General features: G+C 41.7%; 1 protein-coding gene across 1 annotated transcript in view; it reads right to left on the minus strand.

The window, feature by feature from the left end:
* GUCY2F (guanylate cyclase 2F, retinal) overlaps window positions 1-25,005 on the minus strand; it is a 110,904-nt gene that overhangs the window by 24,111 nt on the left and 61,788 nt on the right. The window contains exons 10-14 of the mRNA XM_054251012.2: window positions 20,700-20,856; window positions 15,291-15,440; window positions 5,750-5,898; window positions 3,134-3,297; window positions 2,159-2,355 (exon numbers count right to left, since the gene is read on the minus strand). Coding sequence (XP_054106987.1) covers window positions 2,159-2,355; window positions 3,134-3,297; window positions 5,750-5,898; window positions 15,291-15,440; window positions 20,700-20,856 — 817 coding nt within the window. The remainder of the gene's footprint in view (window positions 1-2,158; window positions 2,356-3,133; window positions 3,298-5,749; window positions 5,899-15,290; window positions 15,441-20,699; window positions 20,857-25,005) is intronic.

Here is a 25,005-nt window from a genome sequence, read left to right on the forward strand (position 1 = left end):
AAGTCAGTGGCTGGACATTATCAGAGATTAGTGATTGACCCTTAAGCTTTGTTGAGTCAGTCACCCAGGAGTCCCTAAGGATATGGATGAGAAGATTAGAAGAGCAGGGAGCATGGGCATGCATGCTTGTGTGTGCAGACTGCTGTGGAAAATTGTGAGTTTTATCAGCCAACATAAGGATGCTGAAAGGGAAAAGGAGGTTGAGAACATGGTGCAGCTGAGATGCAGATAGTGGCAGAAGAACTGAAACTGAATCACTACCTTAATTCTACAGTAGCCTTCTCACTTCCATTTCAGATTATCAAGTACCAGAGGAAGTGATTCACATTTTACAGGTAAAGGAAATGAAAATACAAATGAGTTTGGTCATTTGCTGCTGGTTTAACTTTTTTTTTTTTTTTTATGTGACAGAGTTTCGCTCTTATTACCCAGGCTGGAGTACAATGGCGCGATCTCGGCTCACCGCAACCTCCGCCTCCTGGGTTCAGGCAATTCTCCTGCCTCAGCCACCTGAGTAGCTGGGATTACAGGCACGCACCACCATGCCCAGCTAATTTTTTCTATTTTTAGTAGAGACGGGGTTTCACCTTGTGACCAAGATGGTCTCGATCTCTTGACCTCGTGATCCACCCGCCTCAGCCTCCCAAAGTGCTGGGATTACAGGTGTGAGCCACCGCGCCCGGCCCTGGTTTAATTTTTATTTCCTTTGCTCTGTGTTGTTTTTAATAAACAGGGATACAAATAAATAAATTTCACTTTTGGATTCATATAGCCCTGCTCTGTTCTGAGAACAACAGCCCATTAACTACTTACTGCAACCATTACATACCAAAATATCTAATGGCCTTATTACCAAGACCCCCAACAATTGTCTGAACAGAATCAGCTGGATTGATTAAACCAGTAGCTGTGTTACAGCCCACGCTGAATCATCTTTGATTTTAGTTTCAACTGAACTAGCTTTCAGTGATTTGTTTTTCTCTTCAGGCTTCTTGACTTCAACAAGTTAAGACAGATACTCTGATTCCATGGATTTTTCCTGCACCATGGTTTCCATGTGTGCTTCTTGATTAGCTTGCAGCTCCTGCTGATTGACAGGTACGATGTTTATTTGTGAGCCCTATTTCAGTGGCTTGGCCTAGCCCCGAGGCTCTCTACCTGACCTGAAAGGGCCCTGTCTAATCTGAGATAAACACACTTTCTTGTGTGTGATTTGAGAGCTAGAACATTTCAGACTACTGTGAAGGATCCAATGAATGAAGCTACTCATTCTCCAGCTCTACTTTGGTCCTGGGACAAAGAAGCTGTCTAAAGTTTAGGATGCCTGAGGCATCTTTCTCCATCAGTGAGACAAGTATCCATGATGCAGATAACATAGAAATGTCCCTGCACAGCTATGAGATTCTTAGTCATTTTTTGCCTAGAGACAAGATAACATATATACACAAAGGTAAGGAAGTATGGCACCAAAATGAGTCAATGCAGTCATTTTGCAAACTCTAATAGAAAGAGTAAAAATTCATAGGTTGGAGGAGTGAGAGACGGTGGGAACAGGGGCTTAAAACGCTACAATTAATCACTTCCCCAGACCTCAGACCATAGGCAGACTTTTGGTTACTCTGTAGCAATCACAAAGAGCCTTAAGTCTAATATTCCCCTGCTGTAATGCCAAGTTCCCTCCTGTATAAAACAGTACCCAAAGGAAGAGACCAAATTTTTATAGCATGTATTAGATCTACACAAACCTACCCAAGATGAACTCTGTAGCAGTCACCAACTATGGGCAAAACACCAATACTTCTTGAGCCCTTTCAGTGCCTAGTACAGTACTGCCTACACTATGAGTACTCAGCCACTGATGTATAATAACTCACTTGGTCCCAACATCTTCTTAGTCCCAATTCTAGAAAAAAAGCTCAGAAGAAATCTGACTGGCAATCTTTTGATGCGTTGAAAGTTGTTATTTTGTAAACTGGGAAATTATATGCATTCTATCTGGCCTTCATTTCCAACGACATACCAATGGAAGGGGTGTACTATTTAAATCTTTATTCCTAAATAACAACATTCCATAAATTATATTCTTCAGTTTGGGAATATACATGGATGGGCCTCATATAAAAATTTCACTATGGAATATATTTTTCTGCTAATTAACCTACCTTGTAGACATCATGACTGCCAATTATTGCATCAAAGAGTGTGTACAGGTCATTCAGAAGATCCACCACCTCAATGGGTTCACTCATGGCTGAAATGGTTGTGAAGCCCACAATGTCGCTGAAGTACAAGGTGACCAGATCAAAGCTCTCAGGTTCAACTGTGCAGCCCTTTTTGAGAGATTCAGCAACTGATCTGAAAAGCAGACATAGCTATTCCTAAGAGGACACCGGCCTCCCTTCATGCCACATACACCTGCTAAAAATGCACCACATAAATCTCTAAAAATCACTGCTAATAAATGATGAGGAAGAAAGTGTGACATGGCTGAAAATATTAATTTGCTAATTTATTCTACAAATAATTATTAAGTGCTTACAATAGATCAGGGACTGTGCCAGGTGCTGGAATACAGCACTGGACAGACCTGGGCTGTGACTTCATGTGGAGTTTTTCAGCTCTCTATACTTCTAACTCAGCCACCTGGGGAATGCTCCCAGGTGATTGCCCTTTCATGAGGCTAGTTTCATCAATTATCTCCTAGAAGATTATGTCATAACATAATAAGTAACGTACCCTGGAAAATTTGGAAATTGCAGCAACATATAAGGTTGTCAACTAAGAGAGAAAAGACCTGAAAAAACGACCTTGCTACTTTCCTCTAGGAGCTCAAAGATCTACTTTCTTTTAATTGGTCAACCTCCTAGCAAACTCACGAAATGACATACAGAAACACCAAGGCACAAAAACTTAAATGACCAGCATGATCTACACGTAGTGGGAAATGAGAATGTGTGCTCTTTTCCCTTGGTTTCCAATTCTACTTTGATTTGAAGGTGTGACTCAAGCCCAATAGGAGGAGAGAGGGTGCAGGACAAGGGGAGGGAGCAGTTAGTTGGTGGGTAATTTTTTTCTTTTTTTTAATAGAACACACTGTTATAGGGATTCACACTCCTCAGGTGTTCTCACATACGGTGGTAGCATCTGTGTCAGAAGCTTTTCCGTTTTCTGTTTTTCAATTTCTAGCTCTTCAGTCCGCTCCCGAATCAAATCTTCCAAGTTGCTAGAATATTGCTCCAACATCCGAAGCATAGAATCAATGATATTGGTCTTCTTCCCTTTATTAAAAGTTTTAAACTGGAAGTAAAATAGAAAAGGCAACTAGAAAATGCTTATTCCTTGAACTTAGAGATGATCGAGCAGGTCCCCTTATCACAAATCCATTTCACTAAGATGCCAGGGCAAGAAAGGTAAACCCAGATAAAAATAGGAAAGTCACTATCCACTTTCACTGTCACTCTGACCCCATATACAGGGCACATGCACCCCGCCCCCACCCCCCCACCAGTAGTTTTTCCCCTCCCCTCTGGTTCTTTCAAGTCTGAGCACAGGTGCTCTGAGCAGGCTCCTTCAGTTCTGAGATGCTATCACATGAATAGTAGCCACTTAAAAGGCAAAGGATTTGGTATTGAACCTAGGCGAATTGTGTGTGAGGTAAGGGGGAAGAGGGCCAAAAGTGCCATTTTACTCTTCTGGATCATCAGTCTATTAAATCATCCTTATCCTCAAATGCTCCTCTGTTGCCGGGTTTTCAACAGTGAGAGGTTTCTTGACCTCTTACAGAGGGCTCAAGATCCACATGATAACATCAACCCCTATTTCTTACCATGGAGTCCAAGAATAGTGGTATCTTCTAGCACCTGTCCTTCGAGTCAGTCTGAGTCATGTAAAATTCAACTGATTTTGCCCCCGTTCTATCCCCTGATGCCTTAGAGTTGTCTGCATGTCACAAATTTTCAATATGTCCTTTTAGGACCTTGTCTATCTACAGTAACAGGGAGCGAGGCATAGCATTAGAATCATGAGGGGTAGCCCCTCTGTACTGCTATAGTCAACATGCACATGGCCTTGTTCACAACAACAAAAAATCGGTGGCGGTTTTGCTAACCAGAAATCTAGGGCTCTGTACCAATGAACCTCTTAGATATAGCGGGTCCACACATGCTCCACCTAGCACCCAATGCCCCAATGCCAACACTAGGAGTTTCCCTTCTGAGCCTGGTTCATATCTGCACATCCACCAAAATCCTGGGGATAACCTCCTAGCCAGTTTAGATCCTTTGGGCTCCCCCTATTGCCTAACCCAGGGAACCTCCCTCTCCTCCTCCTCCCACTTAAGATTTATTAACTGCAGGAAGTTAGGAGGGTAGCCTTGTCATTAGACAGTCTAAACTTCCACTGAAGCATTTTAGTGAGGGCCGCTCTAGCAATGTTTTGTTTCAAAGTCTCATGATGTACACTCCCCCTATCTATCACTGGCTTCTCTGCTGCCTTCTGAAATAACATCTCTAGCATCAACACAGGGGCAAATGCTCTTTCTCCTGCCTCATGGTAAGGTTTTAGAAATTTGACCTTCATGGTCCTTCGCCTTTTCCATACTATTGAATACCTGTTTGAGTGTCCTCAAGAAACTCAGCCAGACTAATGGAGGCATTGTTAGCTGGGGACACGGATGACTTCATATGCAGGGCCCCTCAGGCTTTCAATCCAACTCTTTCTTTCTTTCCGCCTCAGATACCTGCCACTCATAAAGCATCTCAGTGCTGTACTCCAGCCAGGCACAAAAGCCTCTCTGCCAGAGCTGACACAGCACTCATGGAGAGCACCCTCAGTTTTGGTGTCCTGTAATTTCAAGAAAGCCTAAACTGCATGTTCCAACATTGGAATTGCACCGTAGCTTATGTAACAGGGCTCACTCAGTCCGTTCCTTCACTCCCCTTCCCTCTCGGTTGCTGGACCGTGAACTCCACTTCCAGTGGAACATTTGCTATATACCAGTAATATGCTGAACGCTTTGCATGCATTATTTCACTGGATTCTCACATACAAACGGGTGAGATAGGCACTCTTATTTTAATTTTATAGCTAGGGAAACTGAGACATAAAGAGAGTAAGTAACTCCTTTTATGATTCTACCTCTAGGGAAAGAATCACAATCTTTAGAAATTCAGTATCTTAAGGAGAATGGTTATCACTTTTCATGTACCCATTGCCTGGGAACTTAAGGAATCTCCTGCTTTTGCATGCCACATTTGCACGTTCTTTCTTTCATCTTGAACACCCTTTCAAACACCCATATTTTTCCTGACCTTTCAAAAACAACCTGAAATTACCTAATTGGTACACTCATCAAAGCTCTCTGGGATCTCCAAAGTAAACATGGCTCTGTGAGGCGCCTCAGCTATTCCATGATACCCATCATCTAATAGTTTCAATGTCATTGCCTTAAAAATGCCTGATGACTCAATTCCATCTCTAAAAGGTTGATTAGGCCAGATTGTGGATGGTCTTGCACAGAGATTCAGATGCAGAAGAAAACTAGAGCCAATCTTTGGGCTCTTGGAGGATGTGCTGATGACACTCCAGCATCAAGGGCCTCAAAGTTGCCACTCCAAGGCTGTTTCTTCGAGACAAATGCCCTTACCTCTTGCAAGAGGTTCATTCCACAATATGACAAGGACCCAAGGAGTTAGCCTTGTGTAGACTGACTTTAGGATGGCTCCTGGGAAATAAGATTCAGAGTTTTTACCTGGTTAAATATTTCATCAAAAGTTGGTCGTTGTTCTGCAGCCTCAGCCCAGCACTGCTTCATCAGCTGGAGACATTCTGGAGGGGCATGCTCAGGAGGAACTACTGGTCTGTACACAGGAGGAGGCTTCTTAAGTCTGTTTATGATTTCTGTCCAGATGCAAGAAGAGGAAATTTACAAATCATGGGGAAAAGCACCAAGATTTGGCAAAGGTAACTGACTTTTAGCCAAGAAGGGGGTGATTAGGAGATAACACAGAAGGGCCACCTCCTTTGGTCTCTCTTAGGTGGCCTGAATATAGATTACATTTGAGCAAAAGCTACATCAGGCAATGAGGGAGGGGTGAGAAATTAATCAATTGGACGCTTGGTATTATTTAGGCACAACTTTATTCTGATTTTGCTAGGTTTTAGATACTGCCTATCTGATGTCAATTCTAATGCTGTAACTTCAGTGACCTGGCTCCCCTCACCCATCCCCAATCATCTAAGCCTTCCAATCCACACAATAGACCCACTTAACTCTCCTTACAAAGCCAGGCCCAGCCCAGGTGTAGATTTCTACCTGGTATCTAGGCAAAGGGAATTAAGAACCACAGTCAACAGTTCAAGGCCTCATCAAGATCCTCCTGGTTGCTGGACCGTGAACTCCACTTCCCATGGAACATTTACTATATACCAGTAATGTGCTGAACGCTTTACATGTATTATTTCACTGGATTCTCACATAAAAACAGGTGAGGTAGGCACTCTTATTTTAATTTTATAGCTTGGGAAATTATTACCCAAGGTCACATGGTTAGTAAGTGACAGAGTTCAAATTTGAACCCAGGCAAACTCAATCTGTTACACTGTCCTGCTTCCAAATGTCTCAGACTTCAACTGGGAATTCTTAGACTCCCTACTTACACCCAACAGCCATTAGTGACAAAAGGCCTAGATCAGTCAGACTGACCTTTTTACAAAAAGAAAAACTCCCTGGCAGCAGGAAAAAAAATCGTTATCACTCAATAGCCCCAGCAACCCATAGCGGGCCTCAAACTGATCTCTTGGCTTCCAGCCTACCCTTCTCCAAACCTTTTCTAAAATACAGATCTGGCCCTGTCACTTTCTTACTCAGAAGCCTTTTATGACTCTCCATCACCTGCAGAGCAAAATCCAAGCACTTTCCCCATCTCTTCAGGCTCATTTCTCATCTTTAGTCCCCTCCCCACCACCTCCGATTCTAATCACCACATCAGGAACCAAACTTTGGTTGCCCCACCAGTATGCCCTTCCCAATCCTGAATTGGCTATAACATCCCAACAGTGCTGCTTTATGCCCTAATATGAGCCCCTTGCCTCCATAAAAGAATTTCAGCAGTTGCCTCTGACTTCTCAGCTCCTTGTGACATTACACGTTCTGTTCCTTTAACCCAGGTCAGGCTGTAACAGTAATGGTTTCTCCGTTACAACATCTTGTTCTCAGTACAATGGATTTCATGAGAATGTACTCCCTGAAACTTGACTGCCCCATTCATTCTCTGGCAGATGGAGTCTTTGTCCCTTTCTCGGAACATCATCAAGTTGAATGGGTCACCTCTCTGCTTAGGCACAGCATGATTCATGTCCTTGAGGATCTCACAGTCCAATTGCAATAAACACTGGCAAACAATATAAGTGCTCTAGCTGAGATAGGCACTTGTGAGTACGGAAAAGGCACCTGACCCATACTAAAGAAGTCAGAGAAGGTTTCCCAGAGCAGATGACGTGAGTTGGATGAGACAAGGTTGGGAAGAGGTAGGAAAATTCCAGGTGTTGTGAACAGTATGTGAAAAGGCACAGAGATGGGAGAGACCATGATACTTGCAGGGCCCTGCCAGTCATGTGGTTTAGCTGGGATATGGAGAGTGACAGAAGATAAACCTTAAGAGGTAGCTAGGGGCCAGAATGTGAATGGCCTTGTATTTCATGGGAGGAGTCTCAACTTCATTTAACAAGTGATGAGGAACAGTTGGAGGTCTTTAAGTAGAGGAATGATGTAGGACCTGAGTGGGACAAAGACTAGCTAAGTGGTTTTAGTTTTTCTTTCTTTTTTTTTTCATTTTTAAAAGATTTTATCTTGAAATAAATTTAAACTTCCAGAAAAGTTGTAAAAATAGTACAATCACCTGTACACCTTCATTCAGCTTCCTCTATCGTTAATAACCTACGAAACCATTGTACAAAGGAAATTAACATTTATACAACAATATTACTAGGGTTCTTATTTGAATTTCATCAGTTTTCCCTTAATGTCCTTTTCCTGTTCCACAATCCAGTTCAAGATCCCATATTGCATGTAATTGTTGTGTCTTTGTCTCTTTCAGTCTGTGATAGTTCTTCATTCTTTTCCTGTCTTTCATGACTTAGATACTTTGGATTCATCCTAGTCAGTTATTTTGTAGAATGTCTCTCAGCTGGGGTTTGTCTAAAGTTTTCTCATTATTTTCTCATTATCAGATTGAGGTTATGTATTTTTTTTGGTCAAGAATAACACTGAGGTGACATTGTGCCCTTCTTAGTGTATCATGTCAAGGCGTACATGACGTGGATGTGCCATGTTACTGGTAATAGCTTATTTTTTTCTTATTTTACTTTAGGTTCTGAGGTACTTGTGCAGGTCATGCAGGTTTGCTGCATAGGTGCATACATAACCAGGTGGTTTGCTACCTCTATTCCCCCTTCATCTATATCCAGCATTTCTCCCCATGTTATCCCTCCCCACCCTCCCACTGCCCACTCTCCCTCCCCTAGCCCTGCCCAACTGCCCCCAGTATGTGATGCTCCTCTCCCTGAGTCCACATGTTCTCATTGTTCAACACCAGCCTATGAGTGAGAACATGTAGTGTTTGGTTTTCTATTCTTGTGTCAGTTTGCTGAGAATGCTGGTTTCTAGATTCATCCAAGTCCCTATAAAGGACACGAACTCATCATTTTTTATGGCTGCATAGTATTCCATGGTGTATATATACCACATTTTCCCTGGCCAGTCTATCATTGATGGGCATTTGGGTTGGTTCCAGGTCTTTGCTATTGTACACAGGGCCGCATTGAACACACGTGTGCATGTGTCTTTATAATAGAATGCTTTATAGTCCTTTTGGTATATACCCAGTAATGGGATTGCTGGGTCAAATGGAATTTCTATTTATAGATCCTTGAGGAATCGCCACACTGTCTTCCACAATGGTCGAACTAATTTACACTCCTACCAACAGTGTAAAAGTGTTCCTATTTCTCCACATGCTCTCCAGCATCTGTTGTCTTCAGATTTTTTAATGATTGCCATTCTAACTGGGGTGAGATGCTACCTCAATGTGGTTTTGATTTGCATTTCTCTAGTGACCAGTGATAATGAGCATTTTTTCTTATGTTTATTGGCCTCACATATGTCTTCTTTTGAGAAGTGTCTGTTCATATCCTTCACCCACTTTTGAATGGGTTTTTTGTTTTTTGTTTTTCTTGTAAATCTGTTTTAGTTCTTTGTTGATTCTGGACTTTTTCCAATTCTGTTGGTTGCTGGTTCACTCTAATGATTGTTTCTTTTGCTGTACAGAAGCTCTGGAGTTTAGTTAGATCCCATTTGTCTACCTTGGCTTTTGTTGCCATTGCTTTTGGTGTTTTAGTCATGAAGTCCTTGCCAATGCCTATGTCCTGGATGGTTTTGCCTACATTTTCTTCTAGGGTTTTTATGGTGTTAGGTTTTATGTTTAAATCTTTAATCCATCTGGAGTTAATTTTAGTGTAAGGTGACAGGAAGGGGTCCAGTTTCTGCTTTCTGCACATTGCTAGCCAGTTTTCCCAACACCATTTATTAAACATGGAGTCCTTTCCTCAATGCTTGTTTTTGTCAGGTTTGTAAAAGATCAGATGGTTGTAGATGTGTGGTGTTGCTTCCAAGGCTTCTGTTCTGTTCCATTGGTCTATGTCTCTGTTTTGGTACCAGTACCATGCTGTTTTGATTACTGTAGTCGTATAGTATAGTTTGAAGTCCAGCAGTGTGATGCCTCTGGCTTTGTTCTTTTTGCTTAGGATTTTTTTGGCTATGCAGGCTCTCTTGTGGTTCCACATGAAGTTTAAAGTGGTTTTTTTCAAGTCCTGTGAAGAAGGTCATTGGTAGCTTGATGGTGACAGCATTGAATATATAAATTACTTAGGGTAATATTGCCATTTTCATGATATTGATTCTTCCTAACCATGAGCATGAAATGTTTTTCCATCTATTTGTGTCCTCTGTTATTTCCTTGAGCAGTGGTTTGTAGCTCTCCTTGAAGAGGTCTTTTACATCCTTTGTTAGTTGTATTTCTCGGTATTTTGTTCTCTTTTTAGCAATTGTGTATGGCAGTTTGTTCTTGATTTGGCTCTCTTTAAGTCTGTTATTTGTATATAGGAGTGCTTGTGATTTCTGCGCATTGATTTTGTATCCTGAGACTTTGCCGAAGTTGCTTATCGGTTTAAGGAGATTTTGGGCTGAGATGATGGGGTCTTCTAAATATATAATCATGTCATCTGCAAATAGAGACAGTTCGACTTCCTCCTTTCCTAATTGAATAACCTTTATTTCTTTTTCTTGCCTGATTGCTCTGGCTAGAACTTCCAATAGTATATTGAATAGGAGTGGTGAGAGAGGGCATCCTTGTCTAGGGCCTGATTTCAAAGGGAATGCTTCCAGCTTTTGCCTGTTCAGTATGATATTGGCTGAAGGTTTGTCATAAATAGCTTTTATTATTTTATGATATGTTCTGTTGATACCTAGTTTATTGAGAGTTTTTAGCATGAAGGGCTGTTGAATTCTGTCAAAGGCCTTCTCTGCATCTATTTAGATAATCATGTGGTTTTTGTCTTTGTTTCTATTTAAGTGATGGATTACGTTTATGGATTTGCATATATTGAAACAGCCTTGTATTCCGGGATGAAGCCTACTTGATAGCGATGAATAATCTTTTTGATGTGCTGTTGCATTCGGTTTGCCAGTATTTTATTGAAAATTTTTGCATCTGTGTTCTTCATAGATATTGGCCTGAAGTTTTCATTTTTAGTTGAGTCCCTGCCTGTTTTTGGTATTAGGATGATATTGGTCTCATAAAATGAGTTAGGGAGGATTTCCTCTTTTTGTATTGTTTGGTATAGTTTCAGAAGGAATGGAACCAGCTCCTCTTTGTATGTCTGGTAGAATTCAGTTGTGAATCCATCTGGACCTAGACTTTTTTTGGTTGGTAGGCTATTGATTCCTGCCTCAACTTCAGCCCTTGTTATTGGTCTATTCAAGGTTTCAACTACTTCCTGGTTTAGTCTTGTTAGAGTACAACTGTCCAGAAATTTATGCACTTCTTTCATATTTGTGTGCATAGATTCATTTTTAGTAATCTCTGCTGGTAGTTCGTATTTCTGTGGAATTGGTGGTGATAACCCCTTTATCATTTTTTATTGCATCTATTTGATTAATCTATCTTTTCTTTTTTATTAATCTGGCTAGCAGTCTGTCTACTTAGCTGATCTTTTCAAAAAACCAGCTCTTGGATATATTGATTTTTTGAAGGGTTTTTGTGTCTTTATCTCCTTCAGTTTGGCTTTTATGGTAGTTATTTCTTGTCTTCTGCTAGCTTTTGAGTTATTTTCATCTTGTTCCTCTAGCTCTTTCAATTTTGATGATAGAGTGTTGATTTTAGATCTTTCCTCATTTCTTATGTGGGCATTTATTGCTATAAATTTCCCTCTCTACACTGCTTTAAAGGTGTCCCAGAGATTCTGATAAGTTGTGTCTTCATTCTGATTGGTTTTGAAGAACTTTATTTCTGCCTTCATTTCATTGTTTATCCAGTTCACACTCAGAAGCAAGTTGTTCAATTTCTATGTAGTTGTGCGTATTTGAGTGAGTTTCTTAATCCTGAGCGCTAATCTGATTGTGCTGTTATCTGTTAGACTGTTTGTTATGATTTCTATTCTTTTGCATTTTCTGAGGAGTGATTTGCTTACAATTATGTGATCAGTTTTACAGGAAGTGCAATGTGGTGCTGAGAAGAATGTATATTCTGTAAATTTGGGGTGGAGCGTTCTGCATGTGTCTGTTAGGTCTGCTTGGTCCAGCTCTGCATTCAAGTCCTAATTGTTCTTGTTAATTTTCTGTCTTGTTGATCTGTCTAATATTGCAAGTGGAGTTTTGAAATCTCCCACTATTATGGTATGGGAGTCTAAATCTCCTTTTAGGTCATTAAGAACTTGCTTTATGTATCTGGGTGTTCATGTGTTGGGTGCATATATATTTAGGATAGTTAGCTCTTCTTGTTGGATTGATCGTTTTACCATTATGTAATGCCCTTCTTTGTCTCTTTTGATCTTTGTTGGTTTGAAGTCTGTTTTATCAGAGACTAGGATTGCCACCCCTGCTGTTTTTTTTTTTTTTTTTTGGTTCCCCATTTGCTTGGTAAATCTTCTTCCATCCCTTTATTTTGAGTCTATGTGTGTCTTTGTATGTGAGATGTGTTTCCTGAATACAGCATACCAATGGGTCTTGACTTTTTATCCAGTTTGCCAGTCTGCATCTTTTGATTGGGGTGTTTAGGCTGTTTACATTCAATGTTAATATAGTTATGTGTGAATTTGATCCTACCATTTTGTTACTGGCTGGTTTTCTTGCCCATTAGTTGATTCGGTTTCTTCATTGCATTTTTGGTCTTTGCCATTTGGTGTGCTTCTGCAGTGGCTGGTACTTTTCCCTGTCCATGTTTAGTGTTTCTTTCAGGAGCTCTTGTAAGGCAGGTCTGGTGGTGATGAAATCTCTCAGTAATTTCTTATCCATAAAGGATTTTATTTCTCCTTCAGTTATGAAGCTTAGTTTGGCTGGATATGAGATTCTGGGTTGAAAGTTCTTTTCTTTAAGGATGTTGAATATTGGCCCCCACTCTTCTGGCTTGTAGGGTTTCTGATGAGAGATCTGCTGTGAGTCTGATTGGCTTCCTTCTGTGGGTGACCTGATCTTTCTCTCTGGCTGCCCTTAGCATTTTTTCCTTCATTTCAACCCTGATGAATCAGATGAGTATGTGCCTTGGGGTTGCTCTTCTTGAGGAATATTTTTGCAGAGTTATCTGTATTTCTTGGATTTGAATGTTAGACTGTCTTGCTAGGCTGGGGAAGTTCTCCTGGATAATATCCTGGAGCATGTTTTCCAATTTGGATTCATTCTCCCCGTCACATTCAGGTACACCAGTCAAGTATAGATTAGGTCTTTTCGCCCATATTTCTTGGAGGCTTTGTTCATTTCTTTTCACTCTTTTTTCTTTTGTCTTGCCTTCTCTTTTTATTTCATTGAGTTGATGTTCAATCTCTGTTATCCTTTCTTCTGCTTGATCAATTTGGCTATTAAAACTTGTGTTTGCTTCATGTAGTTCTTGTGCCGTGTTTTTCAGCTCCAGCAAGTCTTTTGTTCTTCTCTAAGCTGGTTATTCTAGTTAGCATTTTGTCTAACCTTTTTACAAGGTTTTTAGTTTCTTTGCATTGGGTTAGAATGTGCTCCTTTAGCTCAGAAAAGTTTGCTATTACCCACCTTCTGAAGCCTGTTTCTGTCAATTAATCACACTCTTTCTTGGTCATGTTGTGTTCCCATGTTGATGAGGAGTTGTGATCCCTTGAAGGAGAAGAGGCGCTCTGGTCATTGATGGTTTCATCTTTCTTGTGCTGGTTTTTTCCTATCTTTGTGGTTTAACCTGGCTCTGATCTCAGGGAGCTGCTTGATGAGGTCGCTTGTCTGCCTGTCGAGGTGCTACTTGGTTTCCAGGGACTCCTTCAGGTTAATAGGTAGGCTTCTTGTGTGTTTTTTGTTTACACTGGGAGGTTAGGCCCGCCTCTTCCGCTGACATGGAGGCACTGCTGGGTGGTCAAGAACACCATCCCATTGCTATGTAGAGTTCCTGTGTTTTGTGTTAAGACATGAAGCCTAGTCATGCCTCTTTAATGGTGGGTTGCACGTTTTCTCCGTGGAACTCGATCATTCAGGGTTCAGCTCAGACTGAGGCACTGGCTGCATAACCTGCTTGAGTTAGTGCTTCAGCCCTCTGGGGTTTGTGGGGTAGGGTAGGGACCCACCCAGCTGCACTGTCTCTCTCCTCACTTTCAGCTTCCTCTCTCTCTGGTCATGGGGGAGGGGCCTGCCCAGCTGCTCCATCTGTCTTCCTGCTTTCAGCTCCCTCTCTCTCCAGGCAGGGGGAGGGGGTCATAGCTCCATCCACAGTATCTCCCAGTGGCCTTATGGGCTTATGCATTTGCTTAGATCTGTGCAACAATCTGGGATACTGTCCTGGATTATTATTCAACTCTGCACTTGTAATTCCCAGCACTTGACTGGCAAAGATCTCCTGTTCTGTGGATTGCTGAGGCTTTGGGGAAAGTGCTGTATCTGGACTGGGGTGCCAAGGGGGAGCCTCCAACTCACCAGTCAGATGCACTTTCTGGGTGAAGCAGCACCCCTCCCCACTTCCATCTGCCCTGTCTGGGCTTTGCTCACCATCTGACCAGACCCATTGAAATGCACCTGGTACCTCAGTTGGAGCTAGGAGATCTCTCGACTTCTGGGTCTCTCTTGCTGGGTGTTGTGCACTGGAGTTGTGTCTATTTGGCCATCTTGTTCCACTCTTTGGTAATAGCTTATTATTGGTAATCTTGATTGCTTGGTTAAGGTGGTATCTACAGAATCCTCTACTTGTAAACTCTATTTTTTCCATTTGTAATTCATAAGTATCTTGTGGGTTCATACTTTGAGAATATATATATATCCTGTTTCCTCTCAAACTTTGTCTACTGATTTTGCCATTATTGATGGATAGCCTAACAGCCAAGTGTGTTGGTGGGAGATTAGGATGAAACCCTGGGGCATGTCACAGGGAAAAAGTGGTAAGGCCTTGACATCCGGTAGCATCATGAGGGATACTAAAATACTTGGCAGGGAGTGTCTCAAAGGAGTAGTGGGGACTGTGAAATTTAAAAGAAAAACAAAAAAGGATTGACATCAGTCCACTAAGCCGTTGATTTATGTCATAGTCTGAAAAAGGACTGGCTTCTTGGGTGGGAAAATTTCTTCCAGATGCCTAAAGCTCTCTGGCTATAAGTCCCACCTGTACATAAGTTGGGCTGCTTGCAAACTAACAGGCTCTTAGCACTAACACTCCTCTGTTGCCCAGGCTGGAGTGCAGTGGCACAAACTCCACTTACTGCAACCTCCACCTCCCAGTATCAAGCAATTCTCTGCCTCAGTCTCCCAAGTAGCTGGGATTACAGGCACCTGCCACCACACCTGGCTAATTTTTGTATTTTTAGTAGAGATGGGGTTTCCCCACCTTGGCCAGGCCACTCTTGATCTCCTAACCTAGTGATCCACCCGCCTCAGCCTCCCAAAGTGCTGGGATTACAGATGTGAGCCATTGCACCCAGCTGCACTAACACTCTTCTGGAAAATCATGACAGCCTGAGTTGGTCTGATGATCTCAGTAATGGTGGACCCCTGGGGCCCTTCCTTACCTCACACTTACCTTGAGCAGGCAAATCCATCATGCAGAATGGGGTACCCCGGACCATCACTTCTTGCATGATGATGGCAAAGCTATAGACATCTCCTGCAAAAGAACCTAACCTGCTGCCTCTTGGGACTCTCAACAGTTCAGGGGCAGTCCACAGCAACTCTAAAAAGAAAGCATTGTGTGATGAATGCAGGGAAGATTAACTGACAACATCTGGAATGCCCTTAAGGGCTCTGAGCATGCTGTTTTATTGGCTGCCTTATATTTTTATTAGACAGACTGCCATGCTAGTGCCCCCCACTCCCCTGGGATCTGAATCTATCCTTCTAAGGAATTATGAACAGAGAAAACATACTATTCTCTAAACTCCAGGACCATGCAGGCAGACACAGCAGCAATGTGGGGAAGGGCACAGAAGCTCAGAGTATAGAAACTCTTTGGTGTTTGCTTTCTTGAGCCTGCAAGTACCAGTTGGCAGGTTTCCAGGGAAAGGCAAGTGTGCTACCACACTGGTTGCCATGGATTTGCTGTTTGCTGAGATCTATATGTGTTTGGTTATTTGATTGTGCTGGGGCTAAGAGATTCACAAGTTGCTTTCTCTAGGTCTCCTCTAAAAGGATTAGAGGAACCCCAGCCTTCCTGTTCCTTGTGGTGCAAAAGGTGCAACAATTCCTTCAACTCAGTTCTGCAAATATTTATTGAGGATCTACTATCTACCAGGCACTGTGCTAGGTGCAGAGGTGGTGCCAGAGATGAATCAAACCTGAGGAGTTCACAAACCAGTAGGAAAGACAGACATATGTGCCCCTGACTGCAATAAAAGAGAGACAGTGATGAGGGCCACTATACAGTAAAGGGAAATGAATCAATTAAAGGCCAAAGTTAAACACCCATTGTGTGCTCTGCTGCATTTCATGCCCCATGGGGGGCAAAAGATTATTTCTGCTTTCAGAGTTTATGGCAGTGACATTGTCAGAAATTTTTCTTGAGGGGGGGCACTGAAAGCAATATGTAAAGAAATATATTCTAACAATATAAATAGAGTATTCAAAAGCTAGAAGAAGAGTGTTTTAGATTGAATTATATAAAGTTGCCATTTCTGTGAACCAAAAATGGGTAGATGTCAGCCATTTTTCAGTTTCAAACTAATAAAAAAAGACAGAGCTGATTAAATTAATCCAGGAAGACTTCCTGGAAAAGTTAAATTTTAAATGTGCTTGTTAGGAAGGTCAAGGATGCAACTTTCTGGAGCTGAGAAGGTTTGCAGGGAGAAAGAACAGTATGTACAAAAGAACAAGAGGCAGAAAGGAGCAAATTGTGGGTGGTGGGGGGGTTGTAAGCAGATTAACTTGGCTAAAGAGAAAGGCTCTGTTAAGGAATAATGAGAAATGAGAAATGGGGTTGATGAAGTGGGGGAGGGTGAGTGGCTGGAAGAATGGGGGCAGAAGGTGAGAGGCCCTGAGAGCCAAATGAAGGCATTTGGAGTGAATACAAAAGGCAGTAGGGGTGCTGGAGCTGGAGAGGGGATTGATGAAAGCCCTGTTTGGGAAGATTAATCTGGCAACCTGCACAAGCTGGATTGAAGGAGAAAGGCTGCAGTCAGGGAGACTGCTAAGAAGTTATTGCAGTAAGAGTGGGTAGTGAGGTGAGAGGGGCCTAAATGGGGGTGAGGGTAGCAGCAGCAACGCAGGGACCCAGATACATTGGAAGGCTACAATGGAGAAGGAAGTGACAGGGCTAGGGATAGGTTCCCTGTGCCTTGAGAAGGAGAGGAGTTGGAGTAAACAACAAGGTGACATCCAGATAGTGAGTTTGGAGACAAATCTTTGCTATGGGTGACGGTATCAGTGGGAAAGTAATGGCTAACTTTTCATCTTGTTAAATTTTGGATATTGGGAGGAGAGCGCAAGAGACATCCTATGAAATAGGAAGGAGGGTGAAAGGTGCGAGATTATTTTGGTTTGTTAGTGAAACCCAGGAAAGAGAAATCCACAGTGGAAAATCTTATTTTCAGCCACTCCTAATCAAAATGGTGAAATAAGAAATTCCAGCTTCACCCTCAATTATGTACCCATCTTCTCTCTTTGCTCTTAAAGCATCCCCAGGCTTTGTCTCCCCACCAGGCCCCTCTGAGCTTCCACCCACCATCCACCACTCACCCACACCCATGAAAGTCTCCAACACACTCATATAGTGATTTTGTCCCTATGTCTCCCTGCCTAGGGCAATTGATATTTACAAATAAAATGGAAAACAACGAATGGTACTTGAGTGATTGAATGTCAAAGTAACACATTTATAGTCATGGGATTTTAGGCGCCATGGTTTTGGAGAGAAGTGCAAGAGTGAATATTTGAGAGGAGGAAAAATGGCATGTGGCTGCTTCTTTTTGGCATCCTTTCTCCCTGCAAATTTAAAAGCACAAGAAGGGAAAGGACAGCAAAATTCTCTGGTAAAAAGCTGGGTGATTAAATAGAATTATTACCAAATAGTATTTTCAAAGAGCACTTACATGTATGTTGTTAATGGCTAAAATGAGGCTTTTCTGCACTATAATTGAGAGTGGACAGTAATGAATACACTTACAACCTACCCCCATTTCCTCATCTCCACTTAGAACCAAGTAACAGCCACTAACTTCCATTAGCATTGAACTCTCGGGAAAACTAGAGAAATTACTTTGGCTTGTTTTTTATCTGCTGGAACCAGAACTAACTCAGGTTTGCTAGGGTGATAGAATGGACTTTGGAGAGCCACTGCGGTATAGTATAAAAGAACGCAGAACTGGAAGTCTAGAGACCCGGGTTCAAAATCGTAGCTTGGCCATTAAGTAGCTCACCTTTCTGAACCTTGGCTTCCCTAGCTATAAAATGGAAGTTGAGCCAGATGACATCCAATGGCCTTTCAGTTATAAGATTATTTTAGCATTATCATCTAAGGTAGGGAGACAAGTTCCTTTATTTCATTTTATTTTGTTCATTTGTTGATTCAACAAATACTCTGTCAGGAACTGTGAAAGGCATTGAGAGAGGCCAAGCTGTTTCCTGCCTTCACAGAGCTTGTAGTTTGGGTGGGGGCAGAGAAGCCTAATTGAATGAGTGATACTAATGACATATGGTATCACAACAAAGTTAAGGGCCCTGCAGGATCATAAAGAGGGCAACTTAGCCCAGCGTAGGGGTTATGGAAAGTCTCTTGAGGCAATGGTACTTAAGTTGAACCCTGAAGGAGTAGAATTCAGCCGGACCCAGATGAGTATATGAAAAAATGGGAAGAAAAGAGTGTCCCAGGCAGAGGACACAGCTTGTGTGAAGATTTGTTAGCAAGAGACAGCCTGTTGTAAATAAACACTAGAAAGAGTTCATCATAGCCAGAACATAAAGACAGAGGCGGGGATGTGGTTAGCATAAGAGGTCAGCAAGTTCCAGGCCATGCAGGGCTCAGCTCCTAAGCCATGTAAAGGAATTTGAACTTTATCCTTAGAGCAACGGGAAGCCATTCAATAGATTTAGGCACAGCTGTTACATGATCAGATTTGCAGTATAGAAAGTTCCCTCTGGCTGCAGTGTGTGAAGAATGGACTGACCAGCCATACTGCTGCTGCAATTTGGAGAATGGAGTGAAATGATAAGACAGACACAGTCCCTCCAAAATCACAAAACCAGAAAAGAGAGCCCACCCTACTACTAGATTTTCGTAAGTTTCAAAGCTGCCAATCTGAAAACTAAATGGAACTCTTGAGAAGCTAGGTATTGAGTTTTATAGAGAATTGATTTTGACAGAATGATAAGTACTTGCGATCTGTACATGATAAGGGCTAGACTTCAGAAAACCTGAATTTGAAGCCTTAGAACTGCTGCTAAGTCACTGCAGGTTTGGAGCAAATCATGAGCTCCAACTGTCCCATCTATAAAAGGAGAGAATTAGACTAGATGACTCCCGAAATTTAATAATCCCCGAGTCTTATAAAGAGCAAAGATTATGCCACCAGTCACTGGACTGTCTGTCTGTGCATGTGTCTCTCTGTGTGTGTCTTTCATTCTTTTTTCTTTTATGTAGAAAATTCATCAGGTTTAAAATGCATGCCGAAGATCATTTTAAGAATATGGATATATGATGTAGTTTTGCATCTCTCCCTCTCTCTCTTTTGGGCTGTTTGTTTTTCTGTCTTATTATGTCACTATCTCTCTTCTTTATACTTGCAATATTAGTTAAAACATTTGATGCCCACATTTCCTATAAGTATTTCACCATATGTGTTCTCTCTCTTTTCTTCTGTCTCTCTCATCTATCAGCTCATTCTTCTCTGGTTCTCACCCCACGCACCCCCAGTATCAGATTTCTCCTATTTATTTGATCTGTTATGACTCCTACAAGCATTGTTCAGTGCTATCATTGGTGTACTAGATAGAAGACAAAAACACAAAATGGACATTGTTGGTTTGAAAATTGATGATATGAATTGGAATTATCTTGTTATATCCAATAAAATTGGAGTACACCGACCACAGGCGAAAAGGAAAAGTACTTGAGGCACAAGTGCCTGCCCAGGAACAATCATGCAAGCCACATGCCAAGATGACCTTCTATGATCTTAAGATCAGTTTTACCTAGTAGCTGTTGAAACAAACTGTCATAATCCTCAGACTAGTTTTACCTACGGCCATCACTTACCAATCAGAGCTTTCCTACTCCCAAAAATTTGGTAGTACCATTGAGTTTTCTTTAAAAACAATATATATCATTTTTCTTTTCAGTAAAACCTCCAACCTTTCTGTACTCTTTGGACATACCAAGGACCACCCTGGTCTGTATACATGCCACAAATTGAAAATCTGTTTTCCCAAATAAAATGTTTCATTTAAAGATTTCTCTCTATATTTTTATTTGAGTTTGACACAGGCATGCCCATTTATCAGCTAAAAGGCCATAGGTCTGCCTGAAGCCTTTCCACGTAACTAACCCATAGAGCATTTGTTTACTGAGAGATCACTCCTCGCTTCTTCCTCTCAGACAGGGACAGTGCTGGTATGCTGTAGTGACATCCCATTCTAAAATGTACTTTGTGGGGGTCCAGTTTCCAAATTACCCTCTATTCAACTTGACAAGTATTTATTGAGCACCTACTGTGTGCCCAGTGCTCAGCAAGTTTTTCCAGGGACTGCTGGGGTCTCCAAACAATACAGCCTAATCCTGCCACAGCAGGAACTGAACATTATTACACTGGCTTTGTTCAGAAAGCTGGGCTGGGCCGAGGTTAAAGCAGGCCTACTTCATTCAAGTCCCTTGGCTTGGAAATGAGGCTAGATTTTCAACAAAAGTGGAGAGTTGAAATCAGCCTAAGGCTTTAATTCAGTGCATATTTTCATTTGAACTTTGGAGTTACCTCGTGTGCATCAGAAGGTACAATTCATTGCTTACCTTCCACAGAAGATTCCTCTTCAGAGAGTCTCAGCATTTCTAAGATGTCATTAAAGCCATAATCTGTCACTTTTAGTACAAAACGCCCATCTACCACACAGTTTCGAGACTTTAGCCTCCCGTGAACAAACTCTCTGTGGTGTAAGTACTTCATGCCCTATAGATGACAAAACAGGATTTATTTAGCAACTTATTTAACTTTTTATGCCTTTAACAACACTTTCTGAGATTGTTAACGGCATGTACTATTATGATCCCAAACTCAGCTTTATGCTTTTCTATGCTGACAAAGTAAACATTTGACAACATGCATCAGTTTTCAGATCCCTTGTAGTTCTAAAATTTTATGCTTTGATGAAGAATGACATCTTGTGTGTGGAGAGAATTATGTGTTACTAGGAGATTTATTAACATTCCAGATACAGAATGGATCCATATACATATAATTGCCAGGAATTTGGAGATTTTGATTTTCCACAAAAGGTCTAACCCACTCTCATCCATTATTGGCAAGAATGGAAACTGGGACAAACTTGTGCATGGGCAATTTGGAAATAGCTATCAAAATGTAAACTATGTGTACTCTATGACCCAGAGATTCTACCTTTCCCCCAGAGAAATGCTTCCATGTAAACACAAAGATACAAAGAGAAGAATGCTTGTTGTAGCTTTGTTTTTATAATAGTATATAACTGGAAGTGCACTAAATATCAATAAGGGACTGGCTAGAATGTGGTACCTTCACACTAGGGAATATTCTGCGGCACTTAAAGATAATAAGATAGAACTGCACGTAGCTGGCATGGAAACAACTTTAAGCCATAAATTAAGTGAAATATAGTCATTGCAGAACTATGTGATAGCATGTATATTTAAAAAACAAAAATATCATCTATAATGTGTATAAATACACATGAAATTAATTACAAGGTTGGTTACCAAATTGTTAGCAGTAGTTAACTTTGGGAGGAAGTATGAAGAAAGACGGCTGAATAAATGTCATTAAAAATCATTTGATTTTTAAACTTAATATATTATTTTTGTAATTAAAAATAGGCAACCAAAAAGAAGAAAGCTGTCTAGTACTGATCACTTGCTTGGCAGCCTTCATATGGTGTTCAAATGTGTCCGGGACTCTCATTCAGATGGGTTTAATCATTCTGCATATACATACATGGGTATTCTAGTACAGTCATTTCAGAACTTTGCTTGCTAAAAGTTCTTTTAAGTATCTGGCTCTTTTGCAGTGCTACACCCCTTTGTACTTGGATGCTTTTCACCCTGTGCTCTTGGATAGTCTGTACTCTTCAGTACGTCTAAGCAGTCTACAGTGGGCAAGATTTCCCCCATGTTGTCTAACGGTTGCTTTTCATTCATCATGGCCCTGAGAGGATTGTCATTTAGAAATGCCTTAACTCACTGGGCTTATCTTATAGTGTGAACAGAAAAAGTACTAGAGTAAGAATCAGGAGATTTGGATTTTATTGTCAGCCTGCCACTTAATAGTTGGCTGAGAAATCTTTATTGAGTACCTACTATATGTGCCAGACACTATATAACAACATGTAGCTCATTTAGCTTCCCTGAGCCTCTGTAAAAGGAAGCTAATCACACCTATCTTAAAGAGAACTGGAATGAGAGAATGTCTTTCCCTTTCAAGGCCCCTGAAAAAGGAATAGGCTAGCAGATAAAGGTCAAGACTTTGATCAATAAGCAAGAAGCCCAAAAACTCATTGAATATTCAGATCAGCCCTGTAAAAAATGCATATGTATACAATTTGCATATCATTCCATGGCGTTCATGGGATCCCCAGAAGTTCATCCATGGACTAATCTATGAACCCTACCTTGGCTGTCAGGAGTCTTTGGCTCAGACAGTAAAGGTGATGCCTGATAGATCCACTGGTCTTTTGGTTTTCCAGTGGCACCGAGTTCCATGTATACATCTGTGGTATGTAAAGACCTATCACCTAGTTCTAGACTGAGCCACCTTTTAGAAGGGTGAAAACTAGGAGGTAGGGCTAAGCAGCACCAAATGATCTGGGAATGAGCACTTTCTCACATCTACAAAGCAGAGAAATTGGATGAAAGAAAGACTGACTAAAGCCAGAAGAGTGCTCAATGGCAACAGGAAGGAAAGAAAAATCTGGACCTCAAATTGGGGAGAGGACAGGCAAACCTTTTCTGTAACTATATCATATAACAGATATGGACTAAAGGAGTGTGAGAAGGGTAGTCGGGGCAAAATGGGAAGGAAAGTGATATAGTTTAGTTGTGTCTGCACCCAAATCTCAACTTGAATTGTGTCTCCCAGAATTCCCATGTGTGGTGGGAGGGACCAAGGGGGAGGTAATTGAATCATTGGAGGTGGTTTTTCCATGCTATTCTCATGATAGTGAGTAAGTCTCATGAGATCTTATGGGTTTATCAAAGGTTTCTGCTTTTGCTTCTTCCTCATTTTCTCTTCCCACTGCCATGTAAGAAGTGGCTTTTGTCTCCCACCATGATTCTGAGGGCTCTTACAGCCACGTGGAACTATAAGTCTAATTAAACCTTTTTTTTATTCCCAGTCTTGGGTATGTCTTTATCAGCAGAATGAAAACAGACTAATATAGTAAATTGATACTGGGAGTGGGGTGTTGGTGCAAAAATACTTGAAAATATGGAAGCTACTTTGGAACTTGGAAACAGCCAGAGGTTGGAACAGTTTGGAGGTCTCAGAAAAAGACAGGAAAATGTGGGAAAGTTTGGAACCTCCTAGAGACTTGTTGAATGGTTTTGACCAAAATGCTGATAGTGCTGTGGACAATAAGGTCCAGGCTGAGGTAGTCTCAGATGGAGATGAGGAACTTGTTGGGAACTGGAGCAAAGGTGACTCTTGTTATGTTTTAGCAAAGAGACTGGTGGCATTTGGCTCCTGCCCTAGAGATCTGTGAAACTTTGAACTTGAGACAGATGATGTAGGGTATCAGGCAGAAGAAATTTCTAAGCAGAAAAGCATTCAAAAAGTGATTTTGTTGCTGTTAAAAGTATTCTGTTTTAAAAGGGAAACAGAGCATAAAAGTTAGAAAAATTGCAGCCTGACAATGCAGTAGAAAAGAAAAATCTACTTTTTCAGGAGAAATTCAAGCTGGCTGCAAAAATTTGCATATGTAGCAAGGAGTTTAATGTTAATCCCCAAGACCAGGGGGAACATGTCTCCGGGCCATGTCAGAGACTTTCTTGACAGAGCTTTCCATCACAGACCTGGAGGCCGAGGAGGAAGAAGTAATTTCATGGGCTGGACTCAGGGTCCCTGTGTTGTGTGCAGCCTAGGGACTTGGCGCCCTGTGTCCCAGCTGCTCTAACCATGGCTAAAAGGAGCCATCATAAGGCTTGGGCTGTAGCTTCAGAGGGTGGAATCCCCAAGTCTTGGCAGCTTCCACGTGGTGTTGAGCCTGACGGTACACAGAAGTCAGTAATTGAGGTTAGGGAACCTCCACCTAGATTTCTGAAGATGTATGGAAATGCCTGGATGCTCATGCAAAAGTTTGCTACACGGGCAAGGCCCTCATGGAGAACCTTTGCTAGGGCACTGTGGAAGAAAAATGTGAGATCAGAGCCCCCCCCACAGAGTCCCTACTGGGGCACTGCCTAGAGGAGCTGTGAGAAGAGATCCACCATCCTCCAGATCCCTGAATGGTAGATCTACTGACAGCTTGCACTGGACACCTGGAAAAGCCATAGACAAAATGCCAGTCCATGAAAGTAGCCAGGAGGGAGGCTTTACCCTGCAAAGCCATAGGGGCAGAGCTGCCCAAGACCACAGGAACCCACCTCTTGCATCAGCGTGCCCTGGATGTGAGATCTGGAGTCAAATGAGATCATTTTGGAGCTTTAAAATTTGACTGCCCCAGTGGATTTCAGACTTGTATGGGCCCTATAACTCCTTTGTATTGGCCAATTTCTCCAATTTAGAACAGCTGTATTTACCCCATATGTACCCCCATTGTATCTAGGAAGTAACTAGCTTGCTTTTGATTTTGCGGGCTCATAGGCAGAAGGGACTTGTCTTGTCTCAGATGAGACTTTGGACTATGGGCTTTTGGGTTAATGCTGCAGACTTTGAGGGACTGTTGGGAAGGCATGATTGGTTTTGAAATGTGAGGATATGAGATTTGGAGGGGTCAGTGTGGAATGATGTGATTTGGCTGTGTCCCCACCCAGATCTCAACTTGAATTGTATCTCCAAGAATTCCCACGTGCTGTGGGAGGGACCCAGGAAGAGGTAATTGAATCATGGGAGGCTGGCTTTTCTGTGCTATTT

This window comes from Callithrix jacchus, chromosome X (genome assembly GCF_049354715.1).
Source record: "Callithrix jacchus isolate 240 chromosome X, calJac240_pri, whole genome shotgun sequence".
In the NCBI taxonomy this organism is placed as follows: domain Eukaryota; kingdom Metazoa; phylum Chordata; class Mammalia; order Primates; family Cebidae; genus Callithrix; species Callithrix jacchus.